Raw genomic sequence first — 25,537 nt, forward strand, 5'->3', positions numbered from 1 at the left:
ATCCATAAACATATTTGTACCTGCTTCTACCAATGAGAACTTAAACTGAAACATTCTAATAAAATTAGAGGCAAACACTTTATATAAATAATGTTAGACTTTATTTGTAAATTTACTCTTTTATCATAGAAAATAAAATACAAAACTGTAAAACAAACAAATAAAATGAAACAAAACGGAAACATACCTTCAACCCTAACAACAACAACAACAACAACAAAGAATAGTTTCAGACTTTTTGCTATTCTTCTTTTCTTCCTTAGTGTCAACAATCTGACACAATTTAGTGAAGCAATCTTGTCACCTTTACACTAGGAAGAACTGCATAGTCCTTCCCACCTAATTCAAGATCGCCTCTTAGGCCAACCAAGTTCTTCCTTAGTTGCCAGAAAGTTTTATAACCAACACGCTCATGATGATCTATATTTTTGTATCCTTTCTTATATTCTTTTAATGTATGAAGAAATTTAGATATACAATGCTTAAGATAGTTTTTTTTTAAATGCTCAAAGATAACCTTCTCATTTATGATGTTATATGTCAGTCTTAACTAAGCTCCCAACACTGTAACATTAGAAGAGCTCATACCAGAGATTAAATCCTATTATTACAATTCTGGGACTGACTTCCTTCAGAGATTCCTTCCAGCTTCTGCCAACTTTTGCCATAAACCTACATGTCCAAAAAGATATTCTAATAAATTTCTGTAGGAAATCTTTTTTTGAAGACAATTTTGCAGACCAACAAAAGAATAGTCCACTATAAAATAAGATATTGGCAAAGAAGCACCAAATTCTCAAATTAGGGGCTTCTCAAATTAGGAATCACAGCCCACAGGAAGGCTGCAAAACATCTGAAAACCTAATTTGGTTTGCAAGGATAAAACAGGAGCACAGTCACTTTGGATAGTGAGATGGGCAGCATATACATTGCATAAATAAACACAAAATAACTAAGTAAATAAAAAATGCCAAAACTCTATCTGGCTTTGTTCCTTGTTTGGTCTGTACATGCTTACAGTAGCAATTTATGGTACCACAAATTAGAAAATCCCCAGATTAAATTAATTTAATCATTAAAATAGTATGTTTATTTCTTGCACCACCACTGATAAATTTGTTTATTGTTACAAAAATCCATGTAGCATTTGAACGAATCATGCTATTCACTGGGCTACCTTTTTTTATGGTGCTATCTAATCTAGTTGTTTAAATGCAAAGTCCTTGAAGAATAAATACATTTTGGATTTTATTTTGGGGGGTACATGAATGAAGCAGAGAGACTTTGTTTTCTAGAAAAAGGATTGCATTTCACTCTAAAAGCAGGTTTTGGAAGCCCTGGAGAGACACCCTGTGTTTCTGTTCTTTGGCAGCTTGTTTTCACACAAGCTGTGTCTTTCTAAATTCTTAAGTGGTTTCAAAGAGTGTTTTAATGTTGCCAGTAAAGGCCCTTTCTCCTTGCTCTTGCCACGTACAGATGGTGCACAAGAATGTCTTTGACAATATTTTAAAGCCACTGTGAATAACCATTCTTGTGACATGAATAAAGTAAGGGCTTGTTTGCTGAACAGCTGGGGCTACAGTGTTCTTCGCATGGCCGAGTGGAGAGGGGGAGAGACAGGGAAGGAAGAAAAAGCAACCATTAGGTGAACGGCAAGTCCACTCCCACTGTCTGGAAGTGACATCACCTCCTTTGAAATGGTGCCCTAGAAATCGGGGGTTTTTTGGGGGGGGAAGGGCACCCAACCAAATGGTAGACACGTTAATGTTACAGAATGATCAGTGTTTAATCCCCCAAAGAAGCGTAGTCGTTGCACCGAGATGGAGAAGTGAATGGTAGAACACTTACTGCACAGCTTGCAAGGAAATGGATTTAAAGTTTTGTCTGGGTTTCATCTAGCCTGAGTTTTAATGCCACTGAGAACAGTATGAAGGGGAAATGGGAAGGGAGAGGGGGTGGTGGTGGAAAGGAGAGAGAGGGCTGTGAAAAGAGAATGAGAAAGAGACAGAAGAAAAAGAAATTTTAAAAAATAGACAGGCAGATTACGTTTAGGGATTTAAAAAAAAAACTTTCGGATGCCAAAAACAATAGATTTTTTAACTGATGTGCATGTGAGTATTCTCACCATGAGCTGCCAAAAATAAAATCTGAACAGTGAAAAAAACCTAATAATAGCAATAGCAATAAAACATAGACTTATATACAGCTTCACAGTACTTTACAGCCCTCTCTAAGCAATTTACAAATTCAGCATTTTCTCCCCAAGAATCTGGGTCCTCATTTTACCAACCTCAGAAGGATGGAAGACTGAGTCAACCTTAAGCCACTCAGAACAGAACTCCTGGAGTGAGCAGTGAGCTTGCCCGACAGTACTGCATTCTAACCACTGCACCACCATGCTCTAATTAATCATAATTAACAATTAAAAATAAAAGAATTTCTATAATACTTTCAAGGAACGGTCTATGCAACAGGTGCTTCTAAAGATGTTTTACAGAGAAATATTAAGCTGGTAAATTGGGATATGTTATTTATTCAAGCTGGTTTTGTCAGCCATCAAGGCAAGAAAGAACAGTGTTCAAGCTGTTACTGAATATTTAGGTCAATGAAGGGAACAACAGTCCTCGAGCCCAATTTGGCCAACTTGCAACAACATTGGTCTTCGTTTTCCATTATTCTCCCCTTTAGAGGAGGGCATGCTTGACATTTAAAAAAATTGGCAACCCTGCTCTATTCACTGTGACTCACAAAATTCTAGATAATTGAGCAAAGGACTGAAGAGTAAATAAACTAAGGCCATTCAAAGGACTTACCTGAAAATATTCACAGACCACTTATATGCCAAGACCATAGATCCCACAAACTATCTCTGTTCCCTCCCCGCTCCCCAATTTTAAAACATCTAGTCAGGTTAAGATGAAATGCTTGCAAAAAAAAATCTGTTTTACTGTTCAGGAGGCAGATTCTCACATGTAGCTAAAAGGTCACTAGAAAAGATGCGAACCCCCGAAATCATACTGGTAGTTTTCAGAGTCCAGACGAATAGATTGGGCAAAATGTAGACATTAAAAAAAAATATTTGAGAGCTTCAAGGCATTTTAATTGAACCATTTTCCTTGTGGATATTTGAGGAACTCATTTTAATTCTTTAAAATTCCCATGGAAAAGAATGAAATTTTGATAGATTTCCTGATAGACTTTTGTAGAAATGACTGTTACGGTAAAACAAAAAGTTGTGATTTGTTGTAAAGGCCTTATTCTACTGTAACAGATAGAGTCAGAAGTCAATATTTCTTTCCCTATCCTTCCTCATATTTCTTTCCCCTTTTCCCTTCCCCTTCAATGTCCTCTTATTTGCTTTGTATTTTGTATTTTATAATACTTTATAACCAGGGGTGGGTTCTGGCAGTCACTACTATGCGTGCATGAACTGTGCAATAAAAATTGCTCTGCGCATGCACAGGAGCAAAAAACAAGATGGTGCCACCTATGGCGTCACCTGGAGAACCGGTTCAGGGGCATGGCAGGCCTGGGTCGCTGCCAGTTGCAGCAACCCAGGAAGCAAAACCACTACCGGTTCAGCCGAACTGGTCCAAACCGGTAGGGACCCACTTCTGTTTATAACCTAATAAAAATGTGTTTGTAATTCTTTAACATTCCTGAAACCTGCACTCTAACTGAGACTTCTTCCTCACTTATGGAACGCAAGGGCATTGTTTTGTCAATGGAAGCCATGCAAAAACCTTAGCATATTCTTATAGCAATCTATGAAATATGATAGTCAAATAAAAGTAAATATAATTAGTAACATTGTTCTCTTGATTTATAGTTATTTGAAGCTGTAGATTTACCACAGATTTTCGTCTACTTAGATAGCTTTTAAATGGAAAATATATCATTAAGTTCCTAAGAATACGACCATAGTGACTGAAATTTTCTAGCATCTAACAACAGGTTATAGTAACCAATAAAAATATGTTGTGGTCAAAATCACACTTCAGGTAGACAGGTGGTTTCAACACCCAAAATCCACTACTAGTAAAATTTAAATGAATAATAATGAATAATAATCCATTCAGAATATCATCTGAGGCTTGTTTTTCAGAAATAAGTCAATTTATGGCCTGATCTAGAGCAAAAGGTTTGTGTATGACTGCAGGAAATGTTCTATGCTAATGTATAGTATATATTATAATATATTTATATACATTCGTATAATATTATAGCAAAACTATGATTTGCAGCCAAAGTTTTGAATACATTTTTAGTTTTGGTTGCCATGATGTAAAAAAGATGTGGAGACTCTAGAAAGAGTGCAGAGAAGAGCAACAAAGATGATTAGGGGACTGGAGACTAAAACATATGAAGAACAGTTGCAGGAACTGGGTATTCTAGTTTAATGAAAAGAAGGAGTAGGGGAGACATAATAGCAGTGGTCCAATATCTCAGGGGTTGCCACAAAGAAGAGGGAGTCAAACTATTCTCCAAGGAACCTGAGTATAGAATAAGAAGCAATGGGTGGAAACTGATCAAGGAGAGAAGCAACTTAGAACTGAGGAGAAATTTCCTGAAAGTTAGAACAATTAATCAGTGGAACAGCTTGCCTCCAGAAGATGTGAATGCCCCAACACTGGAAGTCTTTAAGAAGATGTTGGATAGCCATTTGTCTGGAACGGTATAGGGTTTCCTGCCTAGGCAGGAGGTTGGGCTAGAAGATCTCCAAGGTCCCTTTCAGCTCTGCTATTGTATTGTATTGTATTGTACTGTACTGTACTGTACTGTACTGTATTGTATTATTGTATTATGTCTCAGCCCCTAAAAACCAAAATCTGAACAATGAAAAAAATAATTAAGAAAATCACAAGTATATTGTCAACTGTAGGGGGAAAATTGTTATAAATACATATTATTAATAACAGTTATGAGATCATATAATTGTGAATGTATATATGAAATTAATAAAATTTTCAAAAAAAAATTACAAGTAATAATTAAAAATAAAAGAATTGCTGTAATACTTCAAAGCCACAGGTGCTGTGAGAAGACAATCCAGACTAAACCCTTACTATGTTTGGTACTGTACATATTTAAGATGGGGAAAGGAAGAGATAAAAAGTCTTATTTATCATCAATGTTTACATTTCTTCTGTTTTCTGCTCTGTTGATCTCTCTCTCTCTCTCTCTCTCTCTCTCTCTCTCTCTCTCTCTCTCTCTCTCTCTCTTAATTTCAAGAAAAAACACATAAAAATACATAAAGTTTCAAATACAAACTAAAATTAGCAATAAAATAAATCCTAAAACCATTTAACAATTAAAACCAGTCAATGTCGATTGAAGAAGAATGCTCTTACTCTAAGCCCCTACTATGTGGAGTCCCACAGGGTTCAATGCTTTTTCCTCTCCTTTTCAACATCTACATGAGGCTGTTAGGTGACCTCATCTGCCACCATGGGGTGAAGTATCATCAGATGCTGATGATACCCAATTATCCATCCCCACTCCTGGCAATTTAAATGATCCAATTGGCAAAAGAAAGCTCAGGACTGTTTAGGTTGGAAACATGAAGTAGAGGCCTTTATCCTGCAGTGGATAGACAATGGCTAAAATGATGGTGATGATGATAGACACCAATATTTGGGCAAAGCCATTAAGGTGTATTTGACACAATTTATATTAAAATAACTATCAGTTCAGCCTTTCAGATATGTGAATGTTAACTCTCCAAATTCTATACTCACTATTACCATTGCAAAAAAAGAAGAAATAGACTCTACTTATTGAGAAGACTTGCAAATTCATACAAGTGTCTTTTTGTAGGTGCCACAAATGGAATTAGTTCTGCACTTCAGAAGTATCACAGTATGGTGAAACTATTACTCTAGGGTTATACCATAACGCTTTAGAATAATGACATAAAATTGTGGAAAGGAATGTATGATATAAGACTATACCCATCCAAGCAAACCTTACAATTCCACCATTCAAATCATTTTGTCCATCTCTCTATCACAAATTAATGAATGCATAAAAATATATTGTAGTGATTTCATATTCATCAAAACACTTGCAACGGTTGTAAAAATATCTGACATTTTTTTCTTGTTTTTTTCCCACTGGTTTTTCTGTAGTTTTTTTTATTTCTGCAAGACTCTGCAATACCCTTTTAACCAAGGATGTCTTTTCTTTTAATCTGTAATAGTTTATATTTAAAAAAAAATATAGACAGTTTTTTATATAAAGAGACTTACCTTTAAAGATTCCCATACAGGAAATTGTACAAGAGAGAAAGGAATCTGGAGTTCAAGAAAGAAAAAAGAAAATGAGATGCATGATTAAGTTGGATGCAGTTAGCTAACTAAATTAGGGTGGAAAATATTCACTCGATGAACTGTGGCTTCTTAAAATTATAAATGTCAGAATATTATATTATACACAAGGCTGAACCTTTGACTTACTGTCAAGTATTATAGACAGGGTGGGCTCTGAGAGTCAGAACTGGCACTATCAAGTATGGTGAACTTTAATGACTTAAAGCCTAGAAAAATAATACAGAGAATGTTCTAAAAGGTACACACAGAAAACTATTTGCCAAAGAGCTGCCTGATCAGCTTTGCAGCTCAGTAAGACATTTAACTGAAGACTCAGCTATTTTCACAAGGAATCTCAGTTCAGTCCTGACCACTGGAAACAGAGATCTCTAACTCATAAATCCCTTGGGAACTCAAATTGTCAATGCAAGTAACTGTATCTCCAAGGAGTTGCCATCTATCCTTTGCAAAATGCCCTATGTTGAAAAAAAAAAAGCCTAAACACTGCTGTTCCATTTGTTTTCAATACAAATGTATAAATATTTAGACCAAGAGACTGGCTGCAACCATTTTTGGCCAACGAGATATTTCAAACAGCAAGATAGAACTTTGGAGACCATTCTTGTTAGGACATCTAAAGGCACACAAATAGATTTCCCCTCCACACACATACGTATATTACAATCACTTTACTAAGGAGAAAAGACTGGCCATGAAGCTGTTCTTCCCAACTAAAGGGAGCGTTTGCTCTCTCCTTAACACCAAAAAGCAAGGAGTAATTTTAATTTATTTTTGTGTGCCGCATTCATTTATTTATATCCCGCCTTTATTATTTTCACATGTAAGATGGCGAACATATCCAACACACTTTCTTTCTCCTAGTATCCACACAACAATAACCCCGTGAGTTGAATTGGGATGACAGAGAGGGACTGGCCCAAGGTCATCCAGATGGATTTCATAGCTAAAGCGGGATTTGAACCTTAACCACTAGATCACTTAACCATTAGACAAATCCCAAAATTTCCCCAATGAGTAGTGATATAATCGGTATAGTATGCAGTTACAGCTGCAAATTACAGACAATCCACAGTGATTTATTCTCTTTTGCTAGAGTTAAAGGCATATGATGATCCTCGGCAGCCTACTCATTAGCTGGCACCCCAAGAGACACAAGACATCTAGTTTCCAGAAACTACAAGCTACTACAAGCCCAAGTTCTGTGATGAATTCTCATTTCCGATCCTAAAAATTCACCATTTAATTATTGTGGTCCGAACCCTGAGATGGTACAGATACCATATTTTTTGGAGTATAAAATGCACCAGAGTATAAGATGCACCAAGGTTTTAAAGAGGGAAATTAAAAAAAAAGATTTTGCACTCTGCAAACCTCCCCAAAACTGCCTTTTTTTTTCTTTTTTTTTTTGCAAAAACAGGGCCATTTTTTTCAAACAAAGGGCATGAATAATCTTTAGGAGGTTTGTAGAGGCTCCTGGGGGGGGCAAAAATGAGCAAAAAACACCCTGTTTTTTGCAAAAATGGGCCCGTTTTTGGTCACAAAAAAGACATGGATAGCCTTTAGGAGGCTTATAGAGTGCTCATGGGGGCTGGGGGGGGGCAAAATTGAGCAAAAAACAGGCTGGTTTTTGCTCATTTCTGCCCTCCCCAGCTCCCAGGAGCTCTCTGAAAGCCTCCTAAAAGCTATGCATGGCCAGCTTCAGGAGGCAAAAAATTATGAATTCAGTGTATAAGACGCACCCAGATTTTCAGCCTTTTTTTGAGGGAAAGGGGTGTGTCTTATACTCCAAAAAATATGGTAGTCCTCAATTTACAATAATTTGCTTGGCAACTGTTTAAAGTTACATAGGCACTGCAAAAAAGTAACTTATTACTGGTAATAGATACTGTAACTGCAATTTTTTTTTGATAGGAAAAAGTGATCATGAGAATCCCTTTTTAAGTCTGTAATGCTAAACTGGGATGCCAGTTTTACCATGCAGCCGAACTTTTCATCTCTGAAATTTTGGTGGAATACATCAGATCCTTTCAGATTTTGTTTATGAATCTTTTTTCACAGGAAGGTGCATGTTCAATCAAAACATTAACCTTGAGAGACTATTGTCTGTTTATTATGTTCTATGTATGTGGCTGCAAACAGGTAATCTATTTACACTCATCTGAATTTAACAAGCACGCTTAATTTTATAATGCAATGTAGCCACTGTTATGATAGTGTATTCATTACGTTTTCATGATTTTTGAACATGTCGACAAACTGTTTTTACAAAACCTATATTGCTTAAAAGCTACAATTTTTCAAGTGTAAAATATTATTATAAGATAACTGTCAATCTCAGCTTCATTTGAGTTTATGTCACAACTAGTTAGCCTAAAAAAACTATTCAGACATGTAATAAGGAAGACTCAAGATGAGAATGCAGTAAGCTATTCATAATGACATGTAATTTAATGTGATACTAAAATGTGTCTGAGAACTCTGAGATAAATTGTTTACCCTTTTGTAAAATTATGAAGATGACATACAGTGCATTCGAACAAAATAGCAGAAAAACAGATGTAGCCATTTAACATTAATTTAATATATTCACTCAAAAAAATAAAAACCTTTCACCATTTGTTATCTGTCCACATCACCATCTGTCTCCTTCTCGGTTTCAACTTCCAAAAATGGAAATTCAGCATAATACAATCCACGCGCATTGCAATTTTAACACTTCCCTGGCCAAAAGGTTGAGGAAATAGCCATTTCTACTATGCTATTTTCGCAAGTCTAATAATGTTGTGGGGCGCGTTATACAGAAATCTTCAGGTGCAATTCAAAGGAACCACTCACATCTGAATGTCTGTCTCCTGAAATCTTCATTATAATCTAGTTGAGACTGTGGGATAATATCCTGAAGGTGTTAAAGCCATTTAATGGATTGCTTTGCAGAAGATTCTAAGGTGTTCTTAAGTGGCATTGAAAAGGCAGGGTGACATCCACTCCATGCCTACCAAATGAGATAAGGCTTTCTTAATTCCTTTTCCTTCATACTTCCCCAACAAACACTGAGTTTAGAGAGCAGCACTGAGGTTCCAGCCCTTGTGCAAATGGGGTTCTTATGCAGCAGCCTGAGTACTTTTAACAAGTTTAGATTTGCACATGTGTCATCTCTTTTGCATCTCTCTTTGAAAGCTCCACATGGGGCGACGCTATTTGAAGGACTTCCTCTCCACTATTATATCCACCCAGGCCACCAGGATGAGAAGGTAGGATATGTTATCAGTCCCATTGATTACGGATTGGTGGGATGATGAAAAAGGGCCTTCTCAGTGGTGGCTCCTTCTGTATGGAACAACATCCCCCTTGAGGAATGGTTGGTCCCCACCCTGAAAAGGCCCTAAAACATGGGCTTTGTCAGTGGTGATAGGGCCAATCAAATGGCTGATTTGATTTTGTTGTTGCAGCCATTGGGGGTGGAGTGGGGTTTTTTAATGGATTTTTATTGCCATGTTTCCCTGAAAATAAGACAGGGTCTTGTTTTCTTCTCCCCCCCCCAAAAAAAAATAAGCGCTTGGCCTTATTTTTGAGGAGGTCTTATTATTTTTGAGGTGCAGGAGGCGGTGAGTGTGTCACCTCATGGCTGCTGCTGTGTTGCAATATTTTTGGGGAGGGCTTATTTTTGGGGGAGGGGTTATTTTAGCACATACACCCAAAAGCCCGATTGGGCTTATTATCCGGGAAGGTCATATTTTAGGGGAAACACAGTAGGCAGTAGATTTTTAAATGCTGTAAATCATCTAGAGTCCACCTGTATACAAAGGTGGTGGCTATATAAATTTGTGGAATAAATAAATCTCTCCACAATTTTTTCTTCTTTTTCAATCTTCTTTTCTCCTCTCCACTCCATTACTGATTTGCTACAGAAGAGTCCCAGTTAATTTCTGCTTTTTAGGCTTTTGCAATGTAGCTCATGCTTCACACTTCTACATAATTTAGAAAAGCTACTCCAGGGTTTTGTTCATCAATTTATTTTATTAACCATACAAAAGTAGTCATAACATGATTTCTCAGCTGTTTCTATCTACAGAAAGCACTTTAGTTTTACTGTTCAGTCAGACCTTGAAATTTCAACCCAACCTGAGGTCATGGGACTAAATACAGTCCCTAAAAGCTTTCAAAGGCTTCCAGAAGTTATCTCCCATAATTACAATTTTTATTGATGCAGACACGAAAAATAATTATACATTAGGTCTGTGCAAAGCATTGAAATGGTTTGCTCAGCCCAGTGAAATATATGACAGATTAATCCTTTTAACTATATCCATGTTAATATCAATGAGCTGGAATTTACTTTACGCACTACTTTTTTGAAGTGCAACCACTACATGTCACTCAAAGGGCTGAAGGTAAATCCTGGTTCAGAAACAGCTGTCCCTCTCTTGACTTGCTGAATATACAGTATGAAATGTAGAAGAAAATGAGGCACAATGAAAATGAATCAACTCAGGCACCACTTTTAAATTGGATAACCAAGAGGCCCTCTCACAATTTAATGAAAAGTCTGCTCTTAGAGAATGATGGGATGCATATTTAACCTCTCAATTCATCTTGCTGAGAGCTCTTCATAAAATAAATACTGTTATGAGTTACTTGCTTCAAAGTCAACCCAAATTTGAATGTATATAAGGTCCAAGACTGCATTCATTTGATATGTCAAAACAGTCAAAAATGACACTGTGTACATGGCAGATGAGGTATATAACAGCTGTGTGCAACTCTTTCAACCAAGTGTGTCTTTTCTTCAGCCTGAACAGCCACACAATTCTATGAAAACAACATGGCTGAAGAACTTGCAGGCCCATATACCTGAGTGTATCATTAGAAGAATATTTGCAGCTCAGGGTTGAACTATGGCCATGATGGCAAACCTATGGCAGGCATGCCAGAGGTGGCATGTAGAACCATCTCTCTGGGCACCTGTGCCATCACCAGCTGCTTTTTTGGTTTCCGGAGAAGGCATGCACGCCACCTAGCTGGTCTTTGTGTGCACCAGAGACCCAAAGACCAGCTGGCTGGTGCGCATGTGCACACTGGAAACCCAAAGACCAGCTGGCTGGTGTGCATGCACATGCAGCTGGTTTTTGAGTTTCCGGCACTCCGGTGCATGTGCATGTTCCAGTTTTGGCACTCAGTGCTGAAAAGGTTAGCCATCACTGAACTATGGGGTTCTTGGTGCCACTTGGTTATTTTCCTGCAGATATTTCCTTACCCAACTAGGTAACATCATCAGGTAATGAAATCTGTGTAAGGTAACAACCAAGTTCAGAGAGCACCAAGGACCCTATAGCTGAATGTCCCAGATGCCTCAAGTAAGGCATCTGTCTTTAAATTTCAAGTGATGAACAGACCTAACAAAGATTAAAATTGAGGTGCTTTTTATTTTGCATTTGTTCTACCTTATGCAAAAAACAACAGACCCATTAAAAATACTCTACAGTCTACTGTAGCTTTCCCCAACTTGGCATCTTGCATAAATTGGGGGTTTTTTACTCTAAAAATTTCCAACATGTCTAACTCACTTGGGAGATACTAAATTGGGAAAGTTTGCTTTGAAAGAATACACAGAAAGATTTCTTCCACTAAGATTGGGAAACACAGATTTTTCTGTACAAAGCAAGCATGAATAATACTGGAATAAACTAGAATTTGAATTTGGGTTATTCTTTTCCACAATAAAAATTCTCCCTTTCATCAGAAAAAGGCTCTGCTTCTACGACCATTCCTCCCCCATCTTTTTCCAATATCCACAGAGTTATAGATTAAGGTCTGGTTCATCACATTGCAGCTAATGATTAATAAATGAAGCTACACCATTCCTCCACCAGGCAAAACTCTGTTAGATAGGCACCTGCTAAGGGAAATTTGTTATCTGGATTGGCAGGAAGTAGCATGGAGAAGAAATCAATGTCACTGCTGCACACGGAGCTGACAGACTGAAATCTCATAGGAAATTTGGCATCGCAAACAAGAATTTCCCTTGTGGCATCTCAAAACCCCACAGTAAAGGTCAAACACGGTTCTTATTTATCAGGGCTATGAAACTCAAGTGCTGTGATTAAGTTTCTTCCAAGCCCCAATTTCAGGTACCAAAGCTCAGTTCATTTTACAGCAAAAAGTTATAATATATTTATGAGGGGATTCATGCTTGCTACCTTGCTGCTGAGCAGCAATTAGCTGGATGATTGTCTTGTCCTGCTGAAGCAAATGCAACGTTTGTGAAATAAGTGTGCGGTTCACATCACAGAAATGCAAAATTCAACAACCTGCCTTTCAATTATTCATTTTCAATTGTTTTTGTTTTAATTTTCTCATCTTTGCAGCTTTCAATATAAAATACATCTGAGGAAAAGGGCTGGGCTTTTCAGAATTGAGTTTGGCTCCATTCCATAGACTTGCCTACATGGACTGCTTAGCAGTAAGACAGCAATGAGCTGGCATTGCCCTCATCAAATGCATGGACAACAGGATGAGGCCAACTCTCACAGCTGGCCGTGTCCAACTCACTTGTGTGAGACAATTCAAATATTTAAAATAATTTAAAAATATTTAAATTTTTGTCATTCACATTTTATTTTGCCCTTCCTCTTGCATCTTTTCTTTAATGATTCTAGCCTTAATGAATGGTGCAATAAGTCTTAAAACGAGGTTGGTCATGTGACTGATCCATTTTATGACTGTTATGACATATAACTGTAATGGGCAGCAAAATGTACTTAGCGTCTGAGGTAATGAGAAGACTCTGCGTTCATGCAACAGGTTTATTTTCAAACAGCAACCAGAACAAGCCAACAACTTGCGCTCTGACAGCTTTTTTATACTCCCAGCTATCAGAGCGTTAACCAATAACAACATGCCAAATCTCTGAATGCAACTGTAAATAGTCCAATCAGCTAACACCATGCCTGATTGACAGGAGGGGGCGGGACACGTAGGGACGTAACAGGCAGGCTCCATTATGGATATGTGTCGAGGACTAACCGTACAATGCTATCTACACATGTGTTAAATGTATGTATGCCTATGTCTATGGAGGAAGGTCAGGCAAGGATATGTCTGTAGGCACCAATGTGCATACCTACTTCTCCAATCCATTCTCACAGGATTTCCTGTCCCACTTCAGTAAATAAGATACAAATAAGATACAAATTGACATGTTGCCAAGCACCACCTCTAACATTGTTTTAACCAAAATGTCTCTTGGGCTCATACATATAATAATGAGAACAAAATCTATGGAAAAAATATTTAGAAAATAACAGCAGACATTTTCCTAGATGGAAAAAAAAATACTAGAAATGTGCAATCATGTCCAAGAAAACAAGAAACAAAGAAATCTGTCCCAGTGGCAGCCATTTTAACAGAAGTCCTTAGACATACTCAAAGGTCTAAAAGTGACCTCAGGCCTGAAAGATTTGCATATTATTAACAATAATATGAATAATGCAGTACCCTACTCAAAATGTTTGGGCTAACTTGTTGATTTTTCCTTTTCTTTCCTTTTTTACATATATACCAGATGTTGGTTTGATTTGATTGTCAGAGATCCCTTCATTATTTATTTATTTATTTATTTAATATAGTAAATCAGGATGTGAACGTTTATAACTATTTGTAAACCCATTATGTAAAGGGAGGGAGGGAATTTATCATTTTTTCTTGTTCTTTTTCCCCCCCTCAGCATCCAGCTGAGGTGGATTCTATATGTTTAATGTTAAATGTATATGATATTTAAGTTATTTTTTTCTTTTTTGTAGTTGTTAGTGTAGGATCTAAGCTTTTCTGTTTTGTATTTGATTCCTGTTGATAAAATAAAATAAATAATATGAAATAGAGGAAAAAATGAATTGATTTAACACAAGTTTTGATGTTTCGGTATAATGTCTTTGTTCCAATTGTCTTCTGCTGGGCAAAAGTCAAATAGTCCTGATGTCACCAAGGAATTAAACTTTCCCCTCTGTGATGGCCTCCAGATATGTCAGACTGAAATTCCCACAATCCCCCTGCCACCCCTCTCCTAATCAATCATATACTAACTATCCTCTAATTTGAACTAATGCTCACATTGGATGTGCTAACTGGGTGTTTCAGATTCCAATGGCAAATTTTGCAGAGCACATATCCTGTGTGTAAAACCAGTCCAGGACTAGCTCCATTCCCAAACATTAATATGTTCATAGCATAAAATCAGATTTAGTTATTTTTGCCAAGAGAAACATATTTGCAACAGACTCTTTGGGGAAATGGGAAGGGCAAAGGTGATCTGGTCATTTCATAAACAACGGAAATGAAGAGGACATAATAACTCAGCTATGAATTTATTTAAATTATTTGTTCCTTAGTTTTCAAAATAACACAGCTCCCAAGTGGCTTATAAGAAAAGTAATTGCAAATAGAAACACAAATAAACAAAGTGATTGGTCATTTGGAAGAGAGAAATGAACAACATATAGAGTTGTCAACTGAAGGTCTCAAAAAAAAAGTGGGGGGGGGGAAATCCACTATGTATATCCAACCTGTCTTTTACTTATATTTCCAACACTGGCTAAATCTGATGCCATTGCTAATAGCACCATTCCTCTGGTCATAGCCCAATTAAATCATTTTTCTCCTTGAGACAAAAATGTTGTGATATCTTCCATCACACAAGAGCAAACTGACATCTCAATAATACACCATCAGCAAGACAACACCTTTTGTCACATCTCAGGGCAGCAAAATAGTTTAGGAGAAGAATGCTTGTTGTGTAGCACAATCACATTGGTTCACCAAATCCCTGCCTTCTTAGCAACTCTGTTGCCTGAAACAGCCACTTCATTCTATGTGATGATATAGTCAAAGTTGTTCATGGTCTTGCATGTTAGTAACTCTCATTAATTCTACTTCTATACCAGGATTTTGCTGTCACGAACAGAATATTTATATCCGGCATTTTCTGAATAGCTTTTCTACAAGCAAATAGTCATCTCGTTATGTCAGACTGCAAATGTATGAGAGGAATCTGATCGAGAAATATACTGCTCCCAGGTTGACTCACATGCAAAAAAGAACCATTACCGGTAGCTGTAAAATTATACTCTTTCGTTTAGTGACATTTCAAAGTTACAACAGCACTGAAAAAAGTGATTTAAGATCAGTCTGACCTCAATACCAGGGAAGATTCTGGAAAAGATAATCAACACCTAGAAGCAAACAAAGAAATAACCAAGCCAACAAGGGCTTGTCAAAAACAGATCATGTCAAACTAATCTTATTGCATTATTTGACAAAGTGACAAAATTAGTGGACCAGAGGAATGCTGTTGATATAATTTACTTGGACTTTAGTAAGGCATTTGATAAAGTGGACCATAACCTACTACTAGATAAAGTAGAAAGGTGTGGGCTAGACAGCATTAAATTTGAATTTGAATTTGAATAAAGATGTAATGTTACTGGATGATAATGGAAACAGTTAACAGAATGCCATTATGTGGTTTTTCTTTAAATTTTGGAATATTTTATATAAAAGGGCGTAAAAACAATTATAGTCAAATGAAGGTTGAAGTATGATGTTAGTAATATATATAAATATATTTGATTTAAAATATATAATTTGATATGAATTGTAGGTGATGACTGTGGAAGGGATGCACGAAAGTTTTTTGTAACCAATTGACACACTTTCTATAATTTGTAATGGAAGATGGTTTTGTGGTGTTTTTTGTGTTTTGTTTGTCTGTGTTTATTCAAAAATAAAAAATTCTTTTTTAAAAAAGGTAGATTTACCAAGAGACCTAATGACCAACTATCTAACAAAATACAGAAAGCTGTCTGATTTCTCAGATACTTAATTTAGCTAACAAAAACACAAGGCGTTTCTCTCACCATTGAAATATAAATATGGAAGCAACAGGTTCCTTTAGTCACAGAAAATATTAAATCAAAATAACTATTGTGTTTCCCTGAAAATAAGACAGGGTCTTATTTTCTTTTGCCCCCCCCCAAAATAAGCACTTGGCCTTATTTTCAGGGAAGTCTTATTATTTTTGAGGTGCAGGAGGTGGTGAGTATGTCACCTCTTGGCTGCTGCTGTGTTGCAATATTTTCGGGGAGGGCTTATTTTCAGCAGAGGGCTTGTTTTAGGGCATGCACTCAAAAGCCTGATTGGGTTTATTACCTGGGGAGGTCTTATTTTCGGGAAAACAGGGTAGATATTATTCAATGACAACACACACTCTTGAAAATGACTTCTTTTCCTGCCTTACCGGTCAGAGAGTACTCTACAAGAAAACTGGAATCCATGACACAACAGAAATAAAGACACGGAGGCACTGGTTATGTTACCTGGCTTGGTAATGAAACATCTACAAGAAAACCACCAAGCTCAGAGACCACAAAGCATCCCACAGAAATAATGACAGTCCTTTTCCTACTCTCCAGCCTCACTGCAAACATTCATCTTCTAGTCCTGCTCAGACAGTGCCCATTTTTAATCAAAAAAGGGCTACAATGCATTAGAGAAATAGCAAAAATGAGTCCTTAGTTCTCCCAAACTGTTCACGTGCCTTGGTGAAAGCCTTTGAAGATGAGATCATCAACAGGACTTACGTGGAGCAGGTTCACCCCTACTCTTACCTAAGGAATTTCAACTCTTTAATGGCTTTATTTATATGGCTTCTCTTTATTTCCCTGTTTTACTCCTGCTGCCCTTCCCTCCTCTTCATCCAATTTAGTCCTTCCCCCTCCCATTCTTTTCTTCCTTTTCACTGTCCTGACCCTTCTCTTCATGTTTTCTTCATAAAATTATTTAGCTCTTTCTTTCTTTTTGATTTTACACTCTCAGGTGAAAGGAGGGGAGAGAAAGGAAGGTGTGTATATACACCTGTGATCATTGTTATATTTATGCTGATAGATAAATAAAGGGAGACTAGTATAGATCTATTTCAAGCTATTTAGCTCTCATCAGCTAGCCATACCCTTGCTGGGAATCGAACCTGTGCTCTATTGCCTCTTAGGCAGATGTGTTAATCATTGAGCTACAGGGCTCGACTCCTTATCAGCCAGGCCAGGGTGAAAGGTATATATTTAAAGTCACAACCCCTGGTATGCCCAAATATGGGAGGAAGGTCACACTTCCATTCTCTGTCCTTCGGCTCGTCACAAGAGACCATCCAGACAGAAACCCAATATTTTTTACTGTTGCCTAAATAGCTTGAAATAGATCTATACTAGTCTCCCTTTATTTATTTATTTATCAGCATAAATATAACAAATGTAACAAAAAGGCAACAGTAAAAATATTGGGTTTCTGTCTGGATGGTCTCTTGTGACGAGCCGAAGGACAGAGAATGGAAGTGTGACCTTCCTCCCATATTTGGGCATACCAGGGGTTGTGACTTTAAATATATACCTGTGATCATTGTATATAGAAAATGGGGTAAAAATAATTTTATACATGACATGCCTTATTTTACAGGAAGTAAATTCAGTTGACAAGAATTCATTTTCTTCTCTCTTGTTTTGATCCTATTTAATTCCCCCCTCTGGTCCACCTTTTTGGGGAATGTACTTTGTTGTGTATGACTGCCAGTGTATGTATAGAATAATAGAATAACGGAGTTGGAAGGGACCTCGGAGGTCTTCTAGTCCAACCCCTTGCCTAGGCAGGAAACCCTACACCACTTCAGTCAAATGGTTATCCAACATCTTCTTAAAAACGTCCAGTGTTGGAGCATCCACAACTTCTGGAGGCAAATTGTTCTACTCATTAATTGTTCTCTCAGGAAATTTCTCCTCAGTTCTAAGTTGCTTCTCTCCTTGATTAGTGTCCACCCATTGCTTCTTGTTCTACCCTCAGGTACTTTGGAGAATAGCTTGACTCCCTCTTCTTTGTGGCAGCCCCTGAGATATTGGAAGACTGCTATCATGTCTCCCCTAGTCTTCTTTTCATTAAACTAGACATACCCAGTTCCTGCAACCGTTCTTCATATGTTTTAGTCTCCAGTCCTCTAATCATCTTTGTTGCTCTTCTCTGCACTCTTTCTAGAGTATCCACATCTTTTCTACATCGTGGCGATCAAAACTGAATGCAGTATTCCAAGTGTGGCCTTACCAAGGCATTATAAAGTGGTATTAACACTTCACGTGATCTTGATTCTATCCCTCTGTATATGCAGCCTAGAACTGTGTTGGCTTTTTTGGAGCTGCTGCACATTGCTGGCTCATGTTAAAATGTTGTCCGCTTAAATATGTTATGTTACATTTGTTAGCTGTTACAAGAAAATCTCCAACCTCCAATCAACCACCAACTTTCTGGGCTTCTGGAAGAATGTCAAGATTGGTTCTGCCAACTGGCTTGCGGGTCTAAGAGTGGCAGGCCACCCTGGGGAGGTTTGGAAGCTTAAGCTACCCACCCCCAAATTTTTAAAATTCTTAATTTTTGTCATTCTTAGCTTTTTAACTCTTCTTATTGTTTTTTTAAGTGAGTTTCTTTTTACATTTTTAATAAAATGCCCATGGCCACTAAGGTGAGATGGATAGTATAAACAGAAATTTGATAAATAAACCTCAAATAAAAGCAACGAGAGAGGTTGGGCATGGATCTGGGGGCATGTTTATAATTTTTGTTCCTGCGTACTCCTATTTTTGTGAGGGAATCAGAACTGTCATTTCAAAATTGGTGTCAACCTCCTTTTGGACAAATGATGTGTTTCAACACTTTTACTTTTTCTAGTCTCAGTACAGCATTTAGTCCAACCACTTTCGAAAGTAACAAAGGCCAGCGGATACACAACCCCCACCCCCCCACCCCACGTTCCAGTTTCCCCAGGCAATCCACCTCATTCATGACACTGAGTTCTAAACCCATTGTTTTTCAAAAATAGAGGCCAATAAAGGAAAAAGGAACCCACAAAATAAACCACTACTGATTAACCACAATTCACTAGATTAACCATTCATCTCATTTTATGCATCTCAAACAAAAATGCCAGGGATGAGATAAAGGAGTAGTTAGTTGCCATGGAAGTTGAAAATCAGTACCATTATTAGCGAGGTGGCTGAAAAATGTTAGGAATGGTTGCGTTTTGCATCAAATCTTATTACCATTATGAGCTTAGACTTTTCTTTTAACAAACAACCTATGTTTGTTAAATATAGGTTTAGAGTTACACTGTGATTTGAAGGAAAGTAAGAAAGAATGTTCCAAAATATTTTATGAATGCTCATGGGGATCTTTTTAAAATTTGCAGATAAAGGGGATAAATAGATGTATTATTATTGTTACATTGATGCATGTCAGTTATGACCAGAGCTTTCTGTGGAGTCCAAGGATTTGATGGAAACTTGGTGCAAATATTTCAGAAATTTCCATTTTTATTCAATAGTTAGACATCTAGTTTGCATACCTCATCCAAGCTATTTTACTTTAATTGACGCTTAGAAAACTGCAGTGTATTACTCTGTCTTTTATGTGCCCACTTTGAGCTATGAGCAACTGCTTGATATATTAGCGCATCTGAACTTTATGTAGCATGAATGTTTTCTATGCAATTTATTAATGTGGACTAACATAGAATTGCATTATTCAATTTCTATACTCTACATACTTTCTAATTTACTGAATGGTTTCAGATACATGAACAGGAAGTGGAAACCATGGTTAGCTTTGGTTGATGTGACAGTTACGTTTCTACTTCATCCAGGAAGCCTTGGTGATTGCAACTTATTCACTGAACACCACATACAGTAATTAGACTATTTCAATGTACTCTAAAGAAGGCAGGCTGTGAAGAAAACACCTGGGTTCGAATGCAATAACCAGTATACTGGCAAGGAAGCTTGGAATTTCTCCAATTGCTATGGAATCAATATTACTTTTTATTAATATGATACTGCACAAATCTCTTTGATGACTGGGCTGAGACTTGGATGGGGAAGAGTTGAGGTCAAAAAACAGTAAAGGATATTTTTGACCACAGTATCCTTCTTGGCCACTTGCAAAGATTGGGAATTGGAGGTACTATTTTATGGTGGCTCAATCAGGACTAAGAACCTGGATGGGAAGAACAGACTCAGACTAAATCCAAGGAAAACAGAGTGTTTGATAATTCAGAAGCCTACTGATATAAGTTGATTCTCAATGGGACTGACCTCTTGCAATGAGGTCAGGCTTGTAACTCAGGAGTGTTTCAGAGCTCATACTGCTGGAATAGTTATCTTCAAACTCTTCAAAGATGAAGGATGTTATCAAGCGGGACTTTGCCCAGTCTTAGCTGATACACCAGTTGAGGATTTACCTGGAATAGGATGCACTAAGGACAGCTACGTGTGATTTATCATCTCATGGCTTCATTGCAATCATTCTCTCTGCATTGAGCTTCCCTTGAAGACCACCTAAAAAGTTCAAGTGGTTCAAAATGCAGAGCCTTGCATTTTGTAGGCAGGACCTGTACTGTCAAGTGACACTACTGTTGTGGGAGTTGCATTGGCTATTTATGGCTATCTGTCAGAATATTCATGAACTGACAGAGACATGGTAACAAGATCAGCCAATGAATAGGCATGGTAACAGGTCAGCCAATGGGGCTTATTTGGAAAAAGAAACTTAAGTAAGAAGTCTGGGCATGGCTTAGCTGTAGTAAGTGCTGAACTCTGAACTGAAATTAATCTCTCCTCTGCCTGTGTTTTGCCTGTAACTATACCACATTGGAAAATCCACTATTGGTTTGTACATTTACTCATGTGTTACTATAAATAAGTTAATGAATCCTGCTGAATCAGTTATCTGTGTGTGCTTTCTGGATGAGATTTCTGCAACAAACTCTGACACTATCTCCCTTTCTAATGGCCTTCTGGAAACTAGTAACATTTGAGTCTTTCCTAAGGCCTTTGGAGAGTGTCTATGTTGAATAACTAATACCAGTTTGAGCAACTCTACTCCACTACATGTTCATCTCCTTCAGCTGTCTGACCGTATGAACTCTGGCATATTCCCAGAGTTCTATGAGACATTCATGGTTGACATTCATTTAGTGCTCATCCTAGACTATGAGAAAAATCCTCCTACAGCAAAGAAAGGAATGACAGAAATTCAATGCCATTTGCTCTCCTTAGCTGCAATTCCCCACAAATCGTAAAATCCTCTTTTTCTTTATTTAAAAAAGTCTATGTTTTGACACCATTTTCACAGAATACCCATAAAGAGAAAAGGGAAGGCCCCAACACTGAGACAAAGCCTGCTTTCTTTAGGGAGGTCATTCAAAGACTGACAAAAATTGATTGGATTCACCACAAGCTTTTTTTTCTTTTTCTTTTTTTTTACAACATCACCACAATTAAAGCAATTAAAATGTCTTGTAGCAGAAAAGACTTTTCTTGCTGCTGCTGCTGCTTCTTTTGGGTGGTTTACGAACTGATTGCATTCAGAGATTATTTTCCTAACGAAATCACTGAAACAGAAAATCATCACGCCCTGCCAAGCATTTCTATTTACACCTGAAATATGTTAAAACAACACTGAAAATGTGTTTCCCACATGTGCATAACTTTCTGCCAGGAAAAGGCTGGCTGGCTCCATCGACTCGCCTACAATGTTCACAGAAAACAGACATTGCAGTACCAACTCTTTGGCTCAAAGTTATACAACAATACTGATTATTCAGCAGAGCTGACAAATATGGAATTACTTCCAGACAGACATCAATTATAGCAGAATGTTTTACAGATTAATAATGTCAATTCTCTATCAACCACATAGACTTTTATTCCACAATAATGACAATAATATTCATAATAATAAACCACATCTGCCAGTTCTTTAGCTGGTGTCAGCCTTCATATGCATCAAATTCTTCCCAAGAATTTAGGATGTCGTAACACATTGGTATAGTACAGTGTATGGGCAGAATCGAGCAATGTGGCCTTTTGATGGAATTTTTGTCAATGTGCAGATTTTCCAAGTGTTGTCCAAGATATTTGGGTATAGCAATAGCAATAGTTAGACTTATATACCGCTTCATAGGGCTTTCAGCCCTCTCTAAGCAGTTTACAGAGTCAGCATATTGCCCCCAACAACAATCCGGGTCCATTGCTAATAGCACCATTCCTCTGGTCATAGCCCAATTAAATCATTTTTCTCCTTGAGACAAAAATGTTATGATATCTTCCATCACACAAGAGCAAACTTACATCTCAATAATACACCATCAGCAAGACAACACCTTTTGTCATATCTCAGGGCAGTAAAATAGTTTAGGAGAAGAATGCTTGTTGTGTAGCACAATAACATTGGCTCACCAAATCCCTGCCTTCTTAGCAACTCTGTTGCCTGAAACAGCCACTTCATTCTATGTGATGATACAGTCAAAGTTGTTCATGGTCTTGCATGTTAGAAACTCTCATTAATTCTACTTCTATACCAGGATTTTGCTGTCATGAACAGAATATTTATATCCAGCATTTTCTGAATAGCTTTTCTACAAGCAAATAGTTATCTTGTTATGTCAGACTGCAAATGTATGAGAGGAATCTGATCGAGAAATATACTGGGCTGCTCCCAGGTTGACTCACATGCAAAAAAGAACCATTACCGGTAGCTGTCAAATTATACTCTTTCGTTTAGTGACATTTCAAAGTTACAACAGCACTGAAAAAAGTGATTTAAGATCAGTCTGACCTCAATACCAGGGAAGATTCTGGAAAAGATAATCAACACCTAGAAGCAAACAAAGAAATAACCAAGCCAACAAGGGCTTGTCATAAACAGATCATGCCAAACTAATCTTATTGCATTATTTGACAAAGTGACAAAATTAGAATCGAGCAATGTGGCCTTCTGATGGAATTTTTGTCAATGTGCAGATTTTCCAAGTGTTGTCCAAGATATTTGGGTATAGCAATAGTTAGACTTATATACCGCTTCATAGGGCTTTCAGCCCTCTCTAAGCAGTTTACAGAGTCAGCATATTGCCCCCAACAACAATCCGGGTCCTCATTTTATCCACCTCGGAAGGATGGAAGGCTGAGTCATACCCACATGGGTATGACACCCATGTGACAATAACCACTGGGAGGCTGGGTTTTTTGCCATAATTATTGGATTTCAATTTTGAGATCTTGATATTTTCTTAATTTCTTCAATTATTTATCTTTTATTCCATTATATTCTGATATTGCCACATCAATTATCCATCTATCTATCTATCTATCTATCTATCTATCTATCTATCTATCTATCTATCTATCTATCCATCCATCCATCCATCCATCCATCCATCCATCTCCAAGCACAATTAAATGTGGTGTATTATGAGCCAAGATTTTATGAATTTGTATTTGGAAATCCCACACTATTTTAACCTGCTCGTTTTTTACTTCTTTTTCTACTATATGTTCCCACCAATTTTTCATCACAAGCATATAATTTTTACAGATGTTAGTGTGAATCATTTTGGCGACTGTATTATGTTAGTTTATAATCAGTCTGTGCAGTCTTCTTACACGATCTGATTATATGACCTACTATTTCTTCTGTATTTTTGAATGGTCTGCACTTTGAATCAATTATTTTTCAGCTTTGACCTTCATTGTATTTGTTCAAATAGGATGCTCTTGAGCAATGAAAATGAAGCCTTCAGTTACTTTTTTCAGTGTTCCAGTTTTAAGGCACAGTTAAGTTTTAGCTTTATCCACTTTCCCCTCAGTCTTTTGTAGGAATTGACCATGTAATGCCTTTCCTTGCCAGCATTCTTTTTTTTATTACATTCTTTTGATATTCATGTTTTGGTCCTTGTGCATGTAGTAAGTTCCAGTTTTTAACTTGCATCAATGCTTGTTTTGTACTTCTTTTATATAATCAGCCAATGCTTGTTTTTCTTCCTCAATAGTTCGACTTTAAGTAAATCTTTGGAGAAAACCACAAAATATAAAAACTTGCAAATAGAAGTTGAATGACAGTGGCAAAAGAAAGCAAAGAGAGCACCAATAGGGTACGATGATTTGGATGCAATCACAAAACAACTGGAGCACCAGCTAAACACCATTAGTATAGACAAAATCAATACCAGCCAATTACAAAAGAAAGCTTTACTTGGAACATCTTAAGTCCTGCAACAATACTTTCAACACTAACAAACAACATCTGCCCATCCCAGGTCCTTTGGAAGACCCAATAGATAAAGAGAATGCCAAATACAGTCTAAACATCTGGTTAATTATACAGCCAATGAGATTAATATCATCCATTTTATGGCAACAAATGTTGCTGGTTTTACAGTTTTTATTGTTTATATTAATTCCACCTCTTTTTATATAGAATTTCCTATTAAATTCTATATTCATATCCTCATCATCATTTAATGACCCCATAATCCCATGCGGGGTGAAACCTGGGCAACTGAATGGAGCTAGCAGAGTGTTTTAATGGCTTGATGCCCTTCCTGTCACCAATGTGGAGTTCTGTTCAGCAGATATATTCTCGGTGTGCCCAGAAAGATAAATGTCTGCCTCTACCTAGGATTGAACTCACAGCCTCCTGACTGTGAGGCAAGAGCTCCACCTCTAGGCCACCACACCACTCCAAATTTTATATTCATATACTCCAACTATTTTTAAGAGATGTTGTATTTACTTCTGAGATAGAAAAGCAGTTGTACATATTACAAATTATCACGTAATTTCTTGAGCATACTTTTTAATCACAACAAATTGAATAAAAGGCTTTTGTTAAGACTCAGTGGTCTCAAACAATCTAAATCAAAATCTCATCAGCTTTACTTGAAACCCTAAACTATTTTGGTGTCCATGTTAAACTTGTATAAGAAAAACTGCATTTACCATTCAAATTTCCATTTTCCTGGAGAAAATCTATCTACATGGTCATTAAGAGTCAACTGCAAATCTATGGCATATAATCAATCATCAGTGGGACTACTAAGCTACATCTACTTCTAGACTAGAAAAAGTGATCCAGGATAATGGGAAATTTAAATTTAAGAATCAGGATTTATTAACAGAACTTGCCACCGTACTCAGGTCAATGGACATAAGGGAGCACAAAGCTTTTCAATCCTTCTAGAATCCACAGATTTCGTCTACTACTCCAATCCTATTTATATAGAAAATCCAAATATTCCAATGAAACCCTGCAAAAAAAAAAAAAAAAACTGCAGAAATTATGTTTCAGAC

The 25,537-nt window shown here is 37.1% G+C and overlaps 1 protein-coding gene across 3 annotated transcripts in view; it reads right to left on the reverse strand.

Moving 5' to 3' along the window:
- The window catches only part of SLC25A26 (solute carrier family 25 member 26), a 241,107-nt gene that overhangs the window by 35,271 nt on the left and 180,299 nt on the right, over positions 1 to 25,537 (reverse strand). For all 3 annotated transcript variants that reach the window (XM_032210169.1, XM_032210171.1, XM_032210172.1), the window contains one exon: positions 6,249 to 6,293. In XM_032210169.1, coding sequence (XP_032066060.1) covers positions 6,249 to 6,293 — 45 coding nt within the window. The remainder of the gene's footprint in view (positions 1 to 6,248; positions 6,294 to 25,537) is intronic.

The sequence above is a fragment of the Thamnophis elegans genome, chromosome 2, assembly GCF_009769535.1.
Source record: "Thamnophis elegans isolate rThaEle1 chromosome 2, rThaEle1.pri, whole genome shotgun sequence".
NCBI classification, from domain to species: Eukaryota; Metazoa; Chordata; class Lepidosauria; order Squamata; family Colubridae; genus Thamnophis; species Thamnophis elegans.